Genomic DNA, 15,000 nt, shown 5'->3' on the forward strand with positions numbered 1-15,000 from the left:
GGTATGGTATATTCAGAAGAGAAGGTGTCTTCTTTGTCGTATGAACAGTATATTTCACATTTTGTTTCCTGTATTTCCAATCCTATTTTGAAAAATTCAGGTTGAAGAGTGGAAAAAGCATCAAGGACATGTTTTGCTGGTCCAACTAAGAAAACATCATCAAGATAAGCTAGCACTCTTATTGCTTGGAAATTGCTTTGCAAATCAACCAGGGTTTGTTGTATGCCTAAAGAAAACAGAACTGGTCCTAGAGGATCTCCCTGATGGATGCCTTCTTGAGATGACAAAATAACAGGGACGTTGTTCTGTAGGAAGACCAGAGGACCAAACCCAGAATACATTTGCATGACATGATTTGTCAAGATAGGAAAAGATTTCATCACTTGTTGCAGCAAATGGGAGCGGTGGATTGAATTAAAGGCATTTTTAGCATCAGTCTTCAGAACAATCCAGTCATTGTTGGCTTCTAGTAGAAGCTGGATATGGTGTAAAAGAAGATCTGTTCCTCCCTCTGTTGACACTCCATGCTGCAGAGGAGAAAAGAAATTCGAAAATTCACTTTTCATCTGTGCGCAAATACATTTTGCAGTAATTCTTCTGAACACTTCTCCAATAGCTATTGGTCGAACGTCTCCTGAGGCTTTGGGCAAAGCAATCAGCCGTGCTGAGGACAACAACCTGGCAATTGAAACAGGGACTGATCCATTGGCAATACAAGAAAAAGCAAAATGCAACTGTTCAGCAGAAACTGTGTCGGAAGCAATAACTTTTAGGTGTTCATATCGCCATCCTGATGGGCCACACCCTGAGCCTCTTGGTGATTTCTTGATGGAATTAAACATATGTTGTTTTGACAAACTGAAATGCATAGCAGGCGATTGCATGTCCGGAGATAGCATGTCCGGAATGTCAAACACCCGGATAGGATGCTTCTCAGCAAGCTTGTGAGCTGTATCTGGAGTAGCTGGAGCTAATCCTGAGCTTGTAAGAACACGAGCAGCTCTTGAAAGTTCACCACATCGGACCAGACTTAGGGCAGCTCTCTTGACGTGATCTCTGGAGTTAGCTTTAGCATTCCCTTTCTTTGTGTCTTCTCTACCGCTAGACAGTAAGTCCTCCCATTGGAAGTTACGGAATTGCTTATACATGGATTGCATGACAGATAGTTTTGCTTTCCGCCCCTTGTAAGCGGTTGTAATACCATACGCGGTATCAGCAGCAGCAATTTCCAGCCTGTTTCATTTGTTGGGTCATTTCTGATCTTTCTGAAGGCTACTGAACAGCAATCCAGGAAGTTAGCTTTCATAGCAGGTTTGATCTTCTGCACCGTTCTCGCTGGAATCATTTTGAGGATCTCCTCTGATGATAAAGACCGGATGTACTCCCACGCTTCAGTTTCCCGTGAAGGAGAAGCAGAAGACGTATAAGTTTCTGGTAGCACACCACGGGTTAGAGGCGCCTCAAAAGTAGGTAAGGTGTGAGCATTCTTTGAAGATGGTGACGGATTTGAAGGACATTGGCTGGAAACAGATTCAAATTCAAAACCAACGGTCGAGCAGGAAAGTTTCTTCTTGCATTGTGACAGATGTTGCCCAAGTTTCGCAAACAACTTTGAGCAATGGTGACATTTCGAAAGGTTCAAACGAGAGACAAACAAATCCGGGATGTCGTTAGCATCGTGAGATTGTCTGATATGACAAAGAACTCGCTGAATCTGGCCTTTGAAGGCACAGGAAACAACCGGACAACTTTCAAAGTCAGACTTATGATCAGGCATAACCAAACATTGTTCAAAAGAAATACAGATGAAACCGAAGACCACGTTCAAAAACCTGGCATGTTCAAGCCACATCTGTCTGTCTGTCTCTCTGTGTGTCTGCCTCTCTGTCTGTCTGTCTCTCTGTCTGTCTCTTTGTCTGTCTGTCTCTCTGTCTCTCTCTTTGTCAGGCCGACCACCTCATAAGTACAAGTAAAATTATGCACGCCATTAAATGTCTTACTGCCATAACGACTACTTCTATTGTCTTATGTTTATGCCGTATACATGCATCGTCTTTGCCTTCAGTACAGTACACCCATTATATCACACTGCCACTCAAACTCAATACAAGCATCTTGCTCAAGTACATACAATGTGTACAGTGTGTACACAAGTGAGTAATGCACTTGGACTCCATCGTCCCTTCTGCACTAATCCACCTGATCTCATCACATATGGATCAATCAGTCTCAGCAACTCGTCCCCTAACATCACGCTGTTTATCAGCATATCTTACCATTGGCCCTCCAATGCCTTTATCACCCTTAGTTCCCTTTAAACAAATCACCAACTCAAAGGTAATGTATACAAGATACAAGGATGTCTGCACCTTTACTCCTTGGAGGCCAGGCTTACCATCTTCACCCTTTTGCCCCTGCCACGTACACAAAATTTAAATACAAAATTGTGGCCCTTGACATTACGTAACATACATGTGTGCCTGGCACTCCATTAACACCTGGATGTCCTCGGCTGCCCTATACATCAATGTACATGGATTGACACACTATTACAGTGAGAATTTAGCATGTCTAACCTGTAATCCCATTGCACCATTCTTTCCTTGCTCGCCCTAGATGTAACACAGACAGAATGCCAGATAGAAATGTGTGGTGTGTGTGAATGTGTGTGTGTGTGTGTGTGTGTGTGTGTGTGTGTGTGTGTGTGTGTGTGCATGTGTGTGTGTGCACATGTGTGTGCACGTGTGTGTGTGTGTGCACGCGCGCGCGTGCGCGTGTGTGTGTGTGTGTGTGTGTGTGTGTGTGTGTGTGTGTGTGTGTGTGAGCTCACAAACCTTCTTTCCCGGTGGACCCATTGGACCTCTCTCTCCCTTGTCACCTAAGAGTCCTTGAACGCCTGGTAAACCATGTTCACCCTGTGAATGCAGTAAGCAAACTGAATGCACTAAGTAAGTAACAAAGCAAACACCCAAGTGACCTTGTCTCCTTTCATACCCTATAATACAAAAAATAAAAAATTGATAAAAAGAAAAGATTGGGACAAAAATATAAGCACAAACCAATATGTACACAAACACAGATAAATAAGCACACACACACACACACACACACACACACACACACACACACACACACACACACACACACAGATTCACAAATGGACAACAGACTAACAGATATACATAAACAGATGGACACACAGACAACCAAGCAATCAACAAACAAGGAAATATACACAGACACCAGACAAACTGATCAAAAGACATATAGATTGACAACCTTTCCTCCAATTGGTCCATCAGCTCCTGTGTCACCTATTTCACCTTTGTCGCCCTACAAAACCTCAGAAATAGCTTATAAATTAAATTCTGTAAAACCCCAGGTGATAAACCTTCATTCCAGAAATTCCACGTGGCCCACGAACTCCCTAACAACAAGCAATAAACCAGCGTGTGTGTGTGGTGTTTGTGTGTGTGCACGTGTGTGTGTGTGTGTGTGTGTGTGTGTGTGTGTGTGTGTGTGTGTGTGTGTGTGTGTGTGTTCACATATTCAAACCAACCTTACTACCAGGCAATCCAGGTTGACCTCTCTGAGCTGAGGAACTTTTACCTAATACCAACAACACAATCAAAACCAATCAACATTACATCAACCACCACAACATTAGAACCAACTCATTCACCCTTCTGCTTCTTCCCATTTACAATCAATGGCTCTGACAAAGGATCCTTCAAACTCTACCACAAACAGCACAAACAATCAAATCTAATATATAAAGCTCAAATTGTCTGTCTGTGTGTGTGTGTGTGTGCATGTTCGCGTTTGGCGGTCACGTCTTTTGTCCGTTCGCAACCGAAATCGGCACGCACACTCGGCACGCACAGGGGAAGGTTTGCGTAAAAGAATTAAAAAAATTATGCACCGGGGCCCCTCTCGAGGGGTCGACCCCCGCCTAAAATTTCTCGACGACGCAAACGCTACACATTCCGGTTCATTCGAACACACGCCCGCACCGGTCCCGTGTAGACCCTATGCATCGCCGTCCTTCGCAAAGCTTCGAGCGATCGAATATCTCTTGCCGACGAAACTTACTCTTCTATCGCTTGCGTTTCTCTCCAAATTCTGATCGCATTTGCACTGAATCCAACCTACACGTTTTCTGCAGCAAGCGCTACACGGGGAGTGTGTCGATTTCTATCGAAACAAGCGCGAAGAACAAGATTCGAATTCATTCAGAATATCCGGGACCTCGCAACAAAGATGCACGTGACGTGTCCACACACCTATCTTTACACTACAGTATCTTGCCCGTACGACGGACGGGCCAGGTATACTAGTACAAAATAAATCTACAAACATGTGTGAATGCCATATTAAATGGTACAATTAATAAGAATGCAAAAATAATATTTGAAACATGATTGACATGCATGTAGTACAGTAATTAATATATTAATTAATTTGCTAACAAAAATAAATTTACTTAAATTTTAATTAATATTTAATTAATGTATTAAAATATATTATAAATATTACTAAACTTAATTTTTACAATAAGCTGCTAATTAATTATAATATTATTAATAATGTATTAGCAATTAATATGTTAATTTAATTATATGCTATTTTTGAATTTATTATTGAGATTATGTTCAAATCATTAATTAATTAATTAGATGTCAATTAAACTGCATAATTAAAAATTAATTAAATACAACCGACAATTTTAAATGTATGACAATTTCATGCCAACAAATTACAAATAATAAAGGTTAATTAATTAATTATTTATTTTTTAGTTTGTAGTTGTTAGCATGTACTTTGTTCAAGTTTTCTTTTTTTAGTCGCAACATGTGTATGACATGCATCAACAAAGCAGTCACATACATAACACTTATCTCCTTTAGGACACTCCCACGACGCCGACGCTGACATCTTTTCAGTAGGAGCAGGAGGCTTACCATGGTGACTGCCTATAGCATGAACAGTAGAAGCCATAGCTCTACTACTGTCATGAGTTTGCTAAATGCCAATAAACTGTGATCTTGATTTATCAAAAGCAAAACCATTGATGATGTTGCTGACAAACCGTGTTATTGTGGGTACACATTGCAGCTGCATCAACTGCTCTTTCAGTGATGATCAACTCAAAGAAAGTTACCTGCACACAACAATGACAATGGTGTCTCAAAGAAAGGCTATTTGAAATAGAGTAAGTATCTGCCTCCCAGTCATCAATTGTGCCGACTACGTTGCTAGTTACGCAATCACATGTTAGGTATGGCTGTTCAATCATTAAATCTGACTGCTGTGTGTGTGCATGTTCCATGTCTGTCTGTCTGTCTGTCTGTCCGTCCGTCCGTCCGTCCGTCTGTCTTTCAAATTTAAATGAATACTAAAACATACTTTCAAACAGAAGTACAACAATAGTCACCTTCACAGACTTTCTTCTCTTGGTTCCGGATGATGCCAAAAACAACTTCGAGTTCCTGGTTGGCACACTTTCATCCCTAGCAACAGACTGAGTGCTCTTCAGCACACAATTCCAATAGAAACTCAATAAATTTCCAGTCACAGATAATCCCAAACTGTTCCACTGGTTTTCTTGGAAAACAGGCACTTTCACTGATGCAATGATGACTTGCTTCTTCCTTTGAAATTGCATTAATATCTTCTGAATATTTTCCTCATCACCATCTACTCTGATTGCAAACCAAGGAAAAGCATATTGTTGATCTTGAATAGCTACTATGTAGCCTTTCCCCTCACTTGCAACTTTCATTTTCATCAGCAAGGAGAAATTATAGGGAAATCCAGATGGGAATAATGTAGACAATGACTTATTGGCTGTTGCCTTCTCACCCACTGTGTACGCATACTCTTGCTGATCAACAACATCCAATGTTATATCATCAAGAAGATGTTTAGTTTGAATGTCCTTATGCATTCCAAAGGCAGCCAGAATATCCACTAACAAGTTAAAATCTCAAGTTTACATCACAAAACAACAAACGACCAACATAACAGACAATGTAATCATAATGCTTGACTTCACAATATGCTTGCACTGCCTATCACATTTGCCCATGATCCTCGATCACGACTTGTCTACTGACCTATGAGCAGTCCCACAAGCAACACTCACATGCAGCAAAAAGATAACAATATTAGAATGCAAAATTTTCTCATTGGCAGAAAGTTAATAAAACAAATACTTTTATTAGATTATGATATAATAACAGACATTTGAGCTGTGGATGCAAGAATAGTAACTGGTTGATCAACCCTTGAGAAATACCAACACTAAACATCAAGATTGGAATTCACTGGTCAGACTGGCTACACTGTCTGGCACGCTTCAGGCCACCCAAGTGCTCTAGAACAGTAGATGCAACATGCATTCAACCATGCAACACTGTTAGCCTGGTTCCTCAATCCAGAACACATTACCAGCGCCTGTTTCTATTGTCTGCACAAGAGACCTGTACGCAAACAATGCGCGTTAAAAAACCAGTGAAACAGGCAACAACGGAGGCACAGAAAAGTGACAAGAACATCAACTGACCAGGCAGTGAAGAGAGACGCAATCTGAGCGAACACAGTGTCGCGGCGCATAGCTAGATTTCCTGACTGCGCGGAGAGAAATGAGCAAAGTGGTCAATCACGCCAACAAATGAGCTGGTGGGTGTGCAACAAGCCGCGGGTTGTCGATAATTTAATCAACAAGTTGCTCAGAATCTCACCACCAGCTTCCTCCATTAGAAAACACGCGACCACCAACACACACACGCACGCCACACACACACACACACACACACACACACACACACACACACACACACACACACACACACGCACACGCACACACACACACACACACACACACACACACACACACACACACACACACACGCACACACACACACACACACACACACACACACACCACTAGAAATGCCAGGCAAGAACATAGCAAAACTGCATTACTCTTTACTGAATTGTACAAAAATACATTGAGAATTGTGCACGCAAAATGTAAGGGAATCCTAATAAAAAATACTGAAATGGTGATCGTGCCACACAAACAACATACTTGAATTGTGCACACAAATATACTGAAATCCTGTACACAATATATTTTGTGTGCTGCAAGATTCCAGAACATATTTGTGTGTATTTATATCTTGTGTGTACAATTCAGTTACCCCGTTTTGTACTGTTCTGCGTGCCATATTAATCACACTAGCCGTTAAATGCATGTTATGCGCCATAGCAGCAAGAAGGTCTAAGTAGCTAAGTAGGAGATAAGAACCTCCAGCCAATTAGGACAAGACAAAGGCCAGAAGGACGGATCTAGAGTGAAATATATTGATTAGTTACCCAGTGGGCAGTATGAGAATTAGACGCATTTATTAATTACTCAATGACGAGACGTTCCTTCAGTGCACAACTGCGCAAGCAAGCTGGTCAGTCTTAACTGATTCGACTGCATCAAATGTGTTAGTGTCCACATGGGCGACTGCATAATGCCACTCAATTCTGATTGTAAGTGATGAGATGATGGAAGTTTAGCGTACTGCTTGAGGCCGTCTTGTGACATCAGTGTGTCATCCACCTTCCCTCCGATCAGCAGCAGCTTTGGATGTGAGTTCAGTGCTGTGAGGAGATGCTTCACTGACGGTTTCTTGCAAAACGCAACTGCAGTCGTGCTACGAAATAGTGGTAGCATGTGTTTGTATTTGGTGTCTTCTAGAGCTTTGCATGCCACACGATTTGGGTAATCTTTTACAGTAATGTCGGCGTCCGCGAGGTCGTAACGCACGCTATCCCATTGAGCGACTGTTAGACCGTGATGCTGTAGAACGACTACCATGTCGTTTTCGGAGAATACACGCTTTACTTCGTCTGCTATAACTATTTTTCTAAGACTCGGCTTCAAGAAAGACGAAATAAACGCACGAAACGTAAGATCAAGAGAGAAAACGGCAAACCTGGGCGGCTCCGCGCCGAGTTGGTTTTCCTGTTAATCCAGGACATTTCCTAGAGAATCGAACAGAAACGATAGTGCTGATAACGTTTCTGAGACGAACAAACGAGCAGCGCAGCATAATTATTAGCTACAAATTAATTAAGTTTTTAGTCCCGTATATAGCCTCGTACCCAAGCCCTCATGCGCAGCTAAAAACCTCACGTGCATGTTGAGTAATTGAGTAGTTTAGAGAACTGCTGCACATCAAGAGTCGTATACGTATCTAACGACGCAACAGCAATGTCTTCGCAAAAAGGTTAGCAGTGACGGGGCCGTACACTAGATTTTGTTAGCTAGAGGTGCACGTGCATGCACGGATGACTTTCCTATGTCTTGTAATCATATTTACAGCGGTTGGCTCCTCCAAATTTGGAGGCCCGGTGAATTCCACTGTTAGCAGTTTACAAACGCTCTAGCTAGATGTCTAGACAGGTTGTAATCTCTAGTTGCAATTAATTAATTAATTAATTAATCTTTATTAATCTGCAAGGAAGTCAAGAACAGCGAGAGTTAAGTATGCTTTCTGTGAGCAATGTAAACTAAAATTTAGTGTAGTGGCCCGTAGTAACAAAAAATACTTTCACGAGTTCTACGTATATGCACGACAGCAGTAGTCTGGGATGCACAAGACCGAACGGACATTGGAACGCACTACTCTAATCTTGCGCAGCCGGTTGCTCTCCTTTTTTGACTTTCGTTAGGGTGGAGAGGCTGGCTGCACGAGTCTAGGAACGCGGTCTCCTACATCTAAATAGCAAGCATGCAGCGACACCGCGAGAAGCTATAGTCTAATTCTAGTGCATGCATGTTGGTCAGTATGTAGGCATGCATACCGCCTGTATAAACGACACTATAGCCAAGCTTTGAATGATTTAATTAAGGATGAAGACTGCAACGACAAATTTGTAGCAAATACATGCATGTGTTTCTCGCTTTGCGTACGTTCTAAACTCTACAATTACAAATCCGTACACTAACTTAATTAATTAATTAAAGATATCATGAGGAATCCGGTTTAATTAATTAAATGTCAAGTCATACATATATCATCTCTATACGCTCCGTTTATACTAGTGAGTGTGTGCATGCTTCCAAACAGAGTTTTCATGCAACGTTAGGTCCAAAACGCTTTCTAACACTATGGACACTATACTAAGGTTGTTTCTTTTCTTGCAGTTTTAGCTTCTTTTAAGAATCCCATCTATGATAGGACAGATGAAGAGCCCGACGAAAGCAAATATGCTACAGTTAGATCGTTCGGCAATGACGACGATAGTTGTTATCGAGGAAAGTATGTTGTCAATCCTGTGAAGCGAACGGCCATGGAAACGTGCGCGCCATACCTAGCTCTTGTGGCTCTTTGCGTCGCCATCGTTGCTTGTGTTATTGCTGGACTGACTGCTGCTGATCTGCTTGGAAAGAAAGGTGAGATCTATACTTAATTAATGGGTGCAGTCTGTATTACATAACCGTGTGTGCGAGTGTGTATATCTATTGCTGCATGTTTAAAGAAGGCTCTGCACACTGTGACAGCTAAGTCTTAAAGAGTACGGAAGTCATCTCTAGATCTCAATACATGTATGTTGTTTACGTATATACTAAAGCAGAAGCAGTCGAGAGATGTTTGGCAATATAGTATGGCGATTAAATGATTACTGTTTAGAATGTTGGTTGTAGATCACCCATGTTTGTAGTCCGATCAAACGCATGCATTTTACCAGCCTCTCCTACGCATTTTGCCGGTACAATCCAGAGATGGGATCGCTCCAAGGCTCGCGGTGTCAGCTGTATTTGTACGTATATAATTCTCGAATAACGTGTGTTATTTAATTAATTAAATGATAAGCTGCATTGATTTACGTGCAGTCAACGACTATAGTTGGTTGATTTAGATTGTATTCCAAGGCAAGTGCAGATCTCAAGGCAACACGCACACGCACACTATAACTAATGATGGCTAATGTACGAGTTTCGTTTGCTAAAATTGTTATTTGTTGCTCAGCGGATTCTACTACGACAGCTACGACAGGTGAGCTGACTCAAAATGGTGATCGTGTACCTGGCAATGTGTGTTCGAGTTGTCAAGTAAACATTTCAGGGTTGGAGAAGATCATTTGCGAACTGCAGTGCCTGATTGACGAATTGTATGCAAACGAAAGTATTCAAAGCAATTTCACTCGCCTAGATACGACAGTCGAACGCTTGAGAAGTCTTCCATCAGGCTGCACTCCAGTTTGCGTAGAAACCCAACCACCACAAGGTCTACTCAGTCAACAACAGCTAACCGACGCTGTCGAGAAACTTTCATGCCAAGTATTATTCGAAAGTCTTCTCGGTCAGCCGTGTTCCTCTAGAACCATATCTGGCGACCTCACCATCAATGTTCTGAGAGATGAAGCACAAGTAGAAGGAGTCGAAACAGTGTTGGGAAGCGTTACGGTAGCTAACACTTATCTATCAGACTTAGTTCATTTGGGCAACCTACTGTCCGTGAACGGCGATCTCAACATTCAAAACAATGTTAACCTTTCATCGCTGTCTGGCTTACAGTCTCTACGGTTTGTCGGTGGAAATTTGAATATCTGGCTTAATGACAACCTGACAAACATAGACGCACTTTCTTCGCTTAGAAATGTTCGTGGAAATGTGTACGTTTACTCAAATCCGCAACTCGCGTCACTCCGTGGCCTTCGCCAACTCACCAGTGTGGGTGGTACGCTTCATGTTAGAAAGAACGATATGCTCCAAGATCTGGACGGTCTGCAAGCTGTTACGTATGTTAGGGACAACGTTAACATTCACGACAATAATAACATTCGTAGCGTTGACGCTTTATCTAACTGCCGCTCTGTTGGATCTAATGTTTATTTTTATCGCAACGAAAGGCTAGAAAACATCAGTGGACTGAGATCTCTGGAGACGATCGGAGGGTTCTTATATCTTGTTGCTAACACGCGCCTTCGTGAAGCCAGACTGCCTACATTAACGAGAGTTGGAGATTATATCAGCGTGACCAACAATCTGCTATTGGAGGTCGTTCGTTTGGATTCTCTGGAAACTGTGAAACAAGCAGTTACGTTTTACAACAACAGAAAACTCTCTCGACTTCGCATGCACAGTGTGCAACACATCGGAGGCTCTTTGTATGTCTATAACAATGATCTTCTCGACGATCTAGACCTCAGCTCGTTGCTGACGGTCGGTGGATATCTGAATATCAATAATAATAATGAGCTGACATCACTCAACTTAACATCCGTGTGGAATGTTACCGATTACGTGCTTGTTTACGAGAACAGAAAGCTTGCCTACTTCAGCATGCCAAATCTGGTCAACATCGGCATGTACTTTTACATGTACAATAGTGACAATCTCCGACATTTGGATCTGTCTTCACTCGCGAGCGTTAACGGTTATCTCCACGTGTACCACAATGATCGGCTTGAGGTTTTGGACCTTTCTTCCGTTGTGTACGTGTTGGACTATGTTCGGATCTACGAGAACCGCATGCTCTCAAAAGTTTCTTTTCATTCTCTTCGATCAGTCGACGGTTACTTTCAGATTTACAACAGTGACGGTCTTGTCGATCTCGATCTGTCTTCTCTGACGATGGTCACACAATTCTTTAACTTGAACGACAACGACCAACTGACGCACTTAACCTTAAGCAGCTTGACATCTGTGGGCGGATATTTTTTGGTTTCTAACAGTCGACAACTAGCGACACTGGACGCTCCTTATCTTTCAACCGTAAATGGCTACTATTATCTTTACAACTGTGATGAATTGCAACATCTCGACCTACACCGTCTGCAAAGTGTCAATGGGTACCTAAGACTCAATGACAACGACCGATTGCGATATTTGAATTTGACTAGCCTCACGGCAGTGTCGGACTTCGTACAAATAAGCAACAGTAAACAACTTGCAACACTAGTAGCGCCCAATCTTGCTACAGTGGGAGATCACTTTTACCTCTACAATAGCAAATTGCGAGAACTCGATGTTGGTCTTCTACGTCTGGTCGAGGGATTCTTCAATTTGAACAACAACGATCGACTTGTGCACATAAATCTAACAAGTTTGAGCAACGTCACCGACTATTTTCAAGTCTATAACTCGCCGTTGTTGGAAACTCTAGAAGTTCCCAATCTACGTGCTGTAAATGGAAATTTTATGGTTTACAACTGTGACTTTCTAACCATTCTGAACTTACATCAGTTGATGTCTGTTAATGGTTTCTTCCAGATCAATAATAACGACCGTCTTGCGGCGCTTGATCTTTCTTCTCTAGCACATGTAGCTAAAGACTTTAATTTGAATAACAATCAGAGACTCGAGGCTCTTGATATTCCTCGACTAACGGCCGTTACTGGATTCTTCTACGTTTATAACAGTGATAGAATAAAGACGCTCGATCTATCTAATCTTCAAACGGTCGGTTCTTATTTTTACATCAATCATCTGGATCGTGTATTCACTGTAGATATATCGGATCTTCGATCGGTCAACGGAAACTTCATAATTAATCGCAACTCTAGACTGCCTGCTCTCACTCTTCCTTCACTGACGTCTGTATCTGGTTGCGTACAAATAGATGACAACAACTTGCTAACATCCATGTCTTTCCCTCGTCTAGTCGAGATTGGAGATTGCCTGAAAATCTATCATAATGATATACTCGAGACAGTAGACGGATTTAGTGCCGTTAGCCGAGTAGAGCATTATGTTGAACTACGTGACAACTATCAACTGAAGCACGTCGATGGCTTTTCCAACTTAACGTTCATTGGTGATTACCTATGGATCTATAACAATGACCAGCTATCTGACATTACTGGGTTTGCGTCTCTTCTATCTGTCGGCTACGAACTGGAAATCTTCGGCAACGCACGGTTAGCAAACTTGCACGGTTTCAACAGTCTAGTGAACATCAGCGACGGATTGCGCATCTACGAGAATCCTGTTCTCAAAAATCTGAACGGATTTCGAGCTCTTCGTAACATCGGTAGCTACGTGGATATTTACAAGAACGAAATGCTGGATGACATCAATGGTTTGAGTAATGTAACAACGATTGGATCATTTGTTCGTATCTATAGCAACGACCTGCTTTGTTCACTGCTACCGAATCTAAATGCTACGGTTTCCAAAACTCCAAATTTATCACGTTTCGATCAAGGCTCTAGATGTTCATAATTGGAATAGAGAAATGTCGTCAGGACTTAAAAACACTACGGCGTTGCATTTATTTTTTTGCTATAAAGGTGTAGGTTACATGCGCGTGATATTTTCTGATCTTTTTTTTTACTGTTATCATGTCTATGCAATTTGCTTGTTGTGGTTTCCTTAAAAATTGTGTAATGCCTGATGAAACTCTCCTCTTCAAGAGTGTATGTCTGCAAGGTGTTGTTTAGTTGCGGTTCGCACCTGTAAACAGACACACACATGCATACATGCGAACACCATCAGCCCAGCCCCCCAGCTCCGCCGCCATTGCGAACACACAAGCACTCAAGTGCACACAAACATAACACACATGTATAGTAGTATACGGATTTGGACGACTTGCCCATCTGGACTATACACGTTTCGTGTGTACAAGTATATAGTTAAATTAAGACTTAAGCATTCTGATCGCGTGTCGCTAATATTTGCGATCTAAAATTCTCGCGTGACCTACTTCCTCGGGTTATTTTTATCGTTTCGGGTGTGCGGCGCCCGAGATGCGATTAACCGTAAAAAACGTTTGTAATATTTATTGATGAACAGCGTCCTATCAAGGGCTATAGACCGTGAAAAAACTGTAAATTTTGTAAGTTACTACAAACAATAACTCGCAACATATACGGTACTTTTGTACAGTACCAGAGCCATATATGGTACTAGAGTCATATGTGGCATCAAAACCTGGTACCAGAGCCATATATGATACCAAAGGTATACATGGTACCAGAGCCATATAGAGCACCAGAGCCAGCCATACCAGTATAGTACCAGAGCCATGTATGGTACCGGAGCCATATATGGTACCAGAGCCATAAAGAGCACCAGAGCCAGCCATTCTAGTATATGGTATCAGAGCCATATCTGGTATCAGAGCCATATATGGTACCGAAGCCATACTAGTATATAGTAAAGTACCAGAGCCATACTAGTATATGGTACAGTACAGTACTGTACCAGAGACATACTAGTATATAGTACCAAAGCCAATACTCGTACGGTACTGTACTAAAGCTATACTAAAATACGGTACCAGAGCCATATATGGTTCCAGAGCCATAGTCTAGATATGGCACCAGAGCCATATATGGTACCAGAGCCATATATGGTACCAGAGCCATAGTATATAGTACCAGAGCCATATATGGTACCAGAGCTATAGTATATGGTACCAGAGCCATGTACATGGTATCAGAGCCATAGTATATGGTACCAGAGCCATAGTATATAGTACCAGAGCCATAGTATATGGTACCAGAGCCATAGTATATAGTACCAGAGCCATAGTATATGGTACCAGAGCCATAGTATATAGTACCAGAGCCATAGTATATGGTACCAGAGCCATAGTATATAGTACCAGAGCCATAGTATATGGTACCAGAGCCATAGTATATAGTACCAGAGCCATAGTATATGGTACCAGAGCCATAGTATATAGTACCAGAGCCATTTAAGGTACCAGAGCTATAGTATATGGTACCAGAGCCATGTACATGGTATTAGAGCCATAGTATATGGTACCAGAGCCATAGTATATAGTACCAGAGCCATAGTATATGGTACCAGAGCCATAGTATATAGTACCAGAGCCATTTAAGGTACCAGAGCTATAGTATATGGTACCAGAGCCATGTACATGGTATCAAAGCCATAGTATATGGTACCAGAGCCATAGTATATAGTACCAGAGCCATAGTATATGGTACCAGAGCCATAGTATATAGTACCAGAGCCATAGTATA

The 15,000-nt window shown here is 41.8% G+C and overlaps 3 protein-coding genes across 6 annotated transcripts in view; 1 reads left to right on the forward strand and 2 right to left on the reverse strand.

Moving 5' to 3' along the window:
* The window catches only part of LOC134193616 (collagen alpha-1(XXIII) chain-like), a 20,172-nt gene extending 13,371 nt beyond the window's left edge, over positions 1-6,801 (reverse strand). For 2 of the 4 annotated variants that reach the window (XM_062662454.1, XM_062662452.1), the window contains exons 1-14: positions 6,566-6,801; positions 5,435-6,482; positions 5,090-5,161; positions 4,888-5,022; positions 3,683-3,737; positions 3,560-3,609; positions 3,392-3,427; positions 3,280-3,333; positions 2,978-2,995; positions 2,835-2,915; positions 2,577-2,612; positions 2,473-2,517; positions 2,370-2,414; positions 2,277-2,312 (exon numbers count right to left, since the gene is read on the reverse strand). In XM_062662454.1, the coding sequence (XP_062518438.1) occupies positions 2,277-2,312; positions 2,370-2,414; positions 2,473-2,517; positions 2,577-2,612; positions 2,835-2,915; positions 2,978-2,995; positions 3,280-3,333; positions 3,392-3,427; positions 3,560-3,609; positions 3,683-3,737; positions 4,888-5,022; positions 5,090-5,161; positions 5,435-5,947 (1,176 nt within the window). In that variant the 5' untranslated portion in view covers positions 5,948-6,482; positions 6,566-6,801. Of the gene's footprint in view, positions 1-2,276; positions 2,313-2,369; positions 2,415-2,472; positions 2,518-2,576; positions 2,613-2,834; positions 2,916-2,977; positions 2,996-3,279; positions 3,334-3,391; positions 3,428-3,559; positions 3,610-3,682; positions 3,738-4,092; positions 4,288-4,887; positions 5,023-5,089; positions 5,162-5,434; positions 6,483-6,565 lie in introns of those variants that run through there. The other 2 variants (XM_062662453.1, XM_062662455.1) reach the window with 2 other exon arrangements.
* Positions 6,802-6,937: 136 nt separating this feature from the next.
* On the reverse strand, positions 6,938-8,118 carry LOC134194011 (large ribosomal subunit protein uL10m-like). Its single transcript, XM_062662905.1, has 2 exons — positions 7,992-8,118; positions 6,938-7,933 (listed from the first exon to the last, which is right to left on the reverse strand). Exons 1-2 carry the CDS (start codon positions 8,106-8,108, stop codon positions 7,421-7,423), a joined length of 630 nt encoding a protein of 209 aa, XP_062518889.1. The 5' UTR covers positions 8,109-8,118; the 3' UTR covers positions 6,938-7,420.
* A 74-nt stretch (positions 8,119-8,192) lies between these two features.
* On the forward strand, positions 8,193-13,425 carry LOC134193760 (uncharacterized). The gene is made up of 3 exons (XM_062662594.1): positions 8,193-8,285; positions 9,206-9,454; positions 10,032-13,425. Exons 1-3 carry the CDS (start codon positions 8,270-8,272, stop codon positions 13,226-13,228), a joined length of 3,462 nt encoding a protein of 1,153 aa, XP_062518578.1. The 5' UTR covers positions 8,193-8,269; the 3' UTR covers positions 13,229-13,425.
* Positions 13,426-15,000: the final 1,575 nt, after the last annotated feature.

Source organism: Corticium candelabrum, chromosome 18, assembly GCF_963422355.1.
Source record: "Corticium candelabrum chromosome 18, ooCorCand1.1, whole genome shotgun sequence".
In the NCBI taxonomy this organism is placed as follows: Eukaryota; Metazoa; Porifera; class Homoscleromorpha; order Homosclerophorida; family Plakinidae; genus Corticium; species Corticium candelabrum.

Coding starts and splice junctions, on each gene's coding strand:
- LOC134194011 (XM_062662905.1), bottom strand. CDS start 8,108: ATGCTGCGCTGCTCGTTTGTTCGTCTCAGAAACGTTATCAGCACTATC. Junction 7,934..7,991: donor CTCGGCGCGGAGCCGCCCAG/GTTTGCCGTTTT, acceptor TCTTTCTTGAAG/CCGAGTCTTAGAAAAATAGT.
- LOC134193760 (XM_062662594.1), top strand. Junction 9,455..10,031: donor TGATCTGCTTGGAAAGAAAG/GTGAGATCTATA, acceptor TTTGTTGCTCAG/CGGATTCTACTACGACAGCT.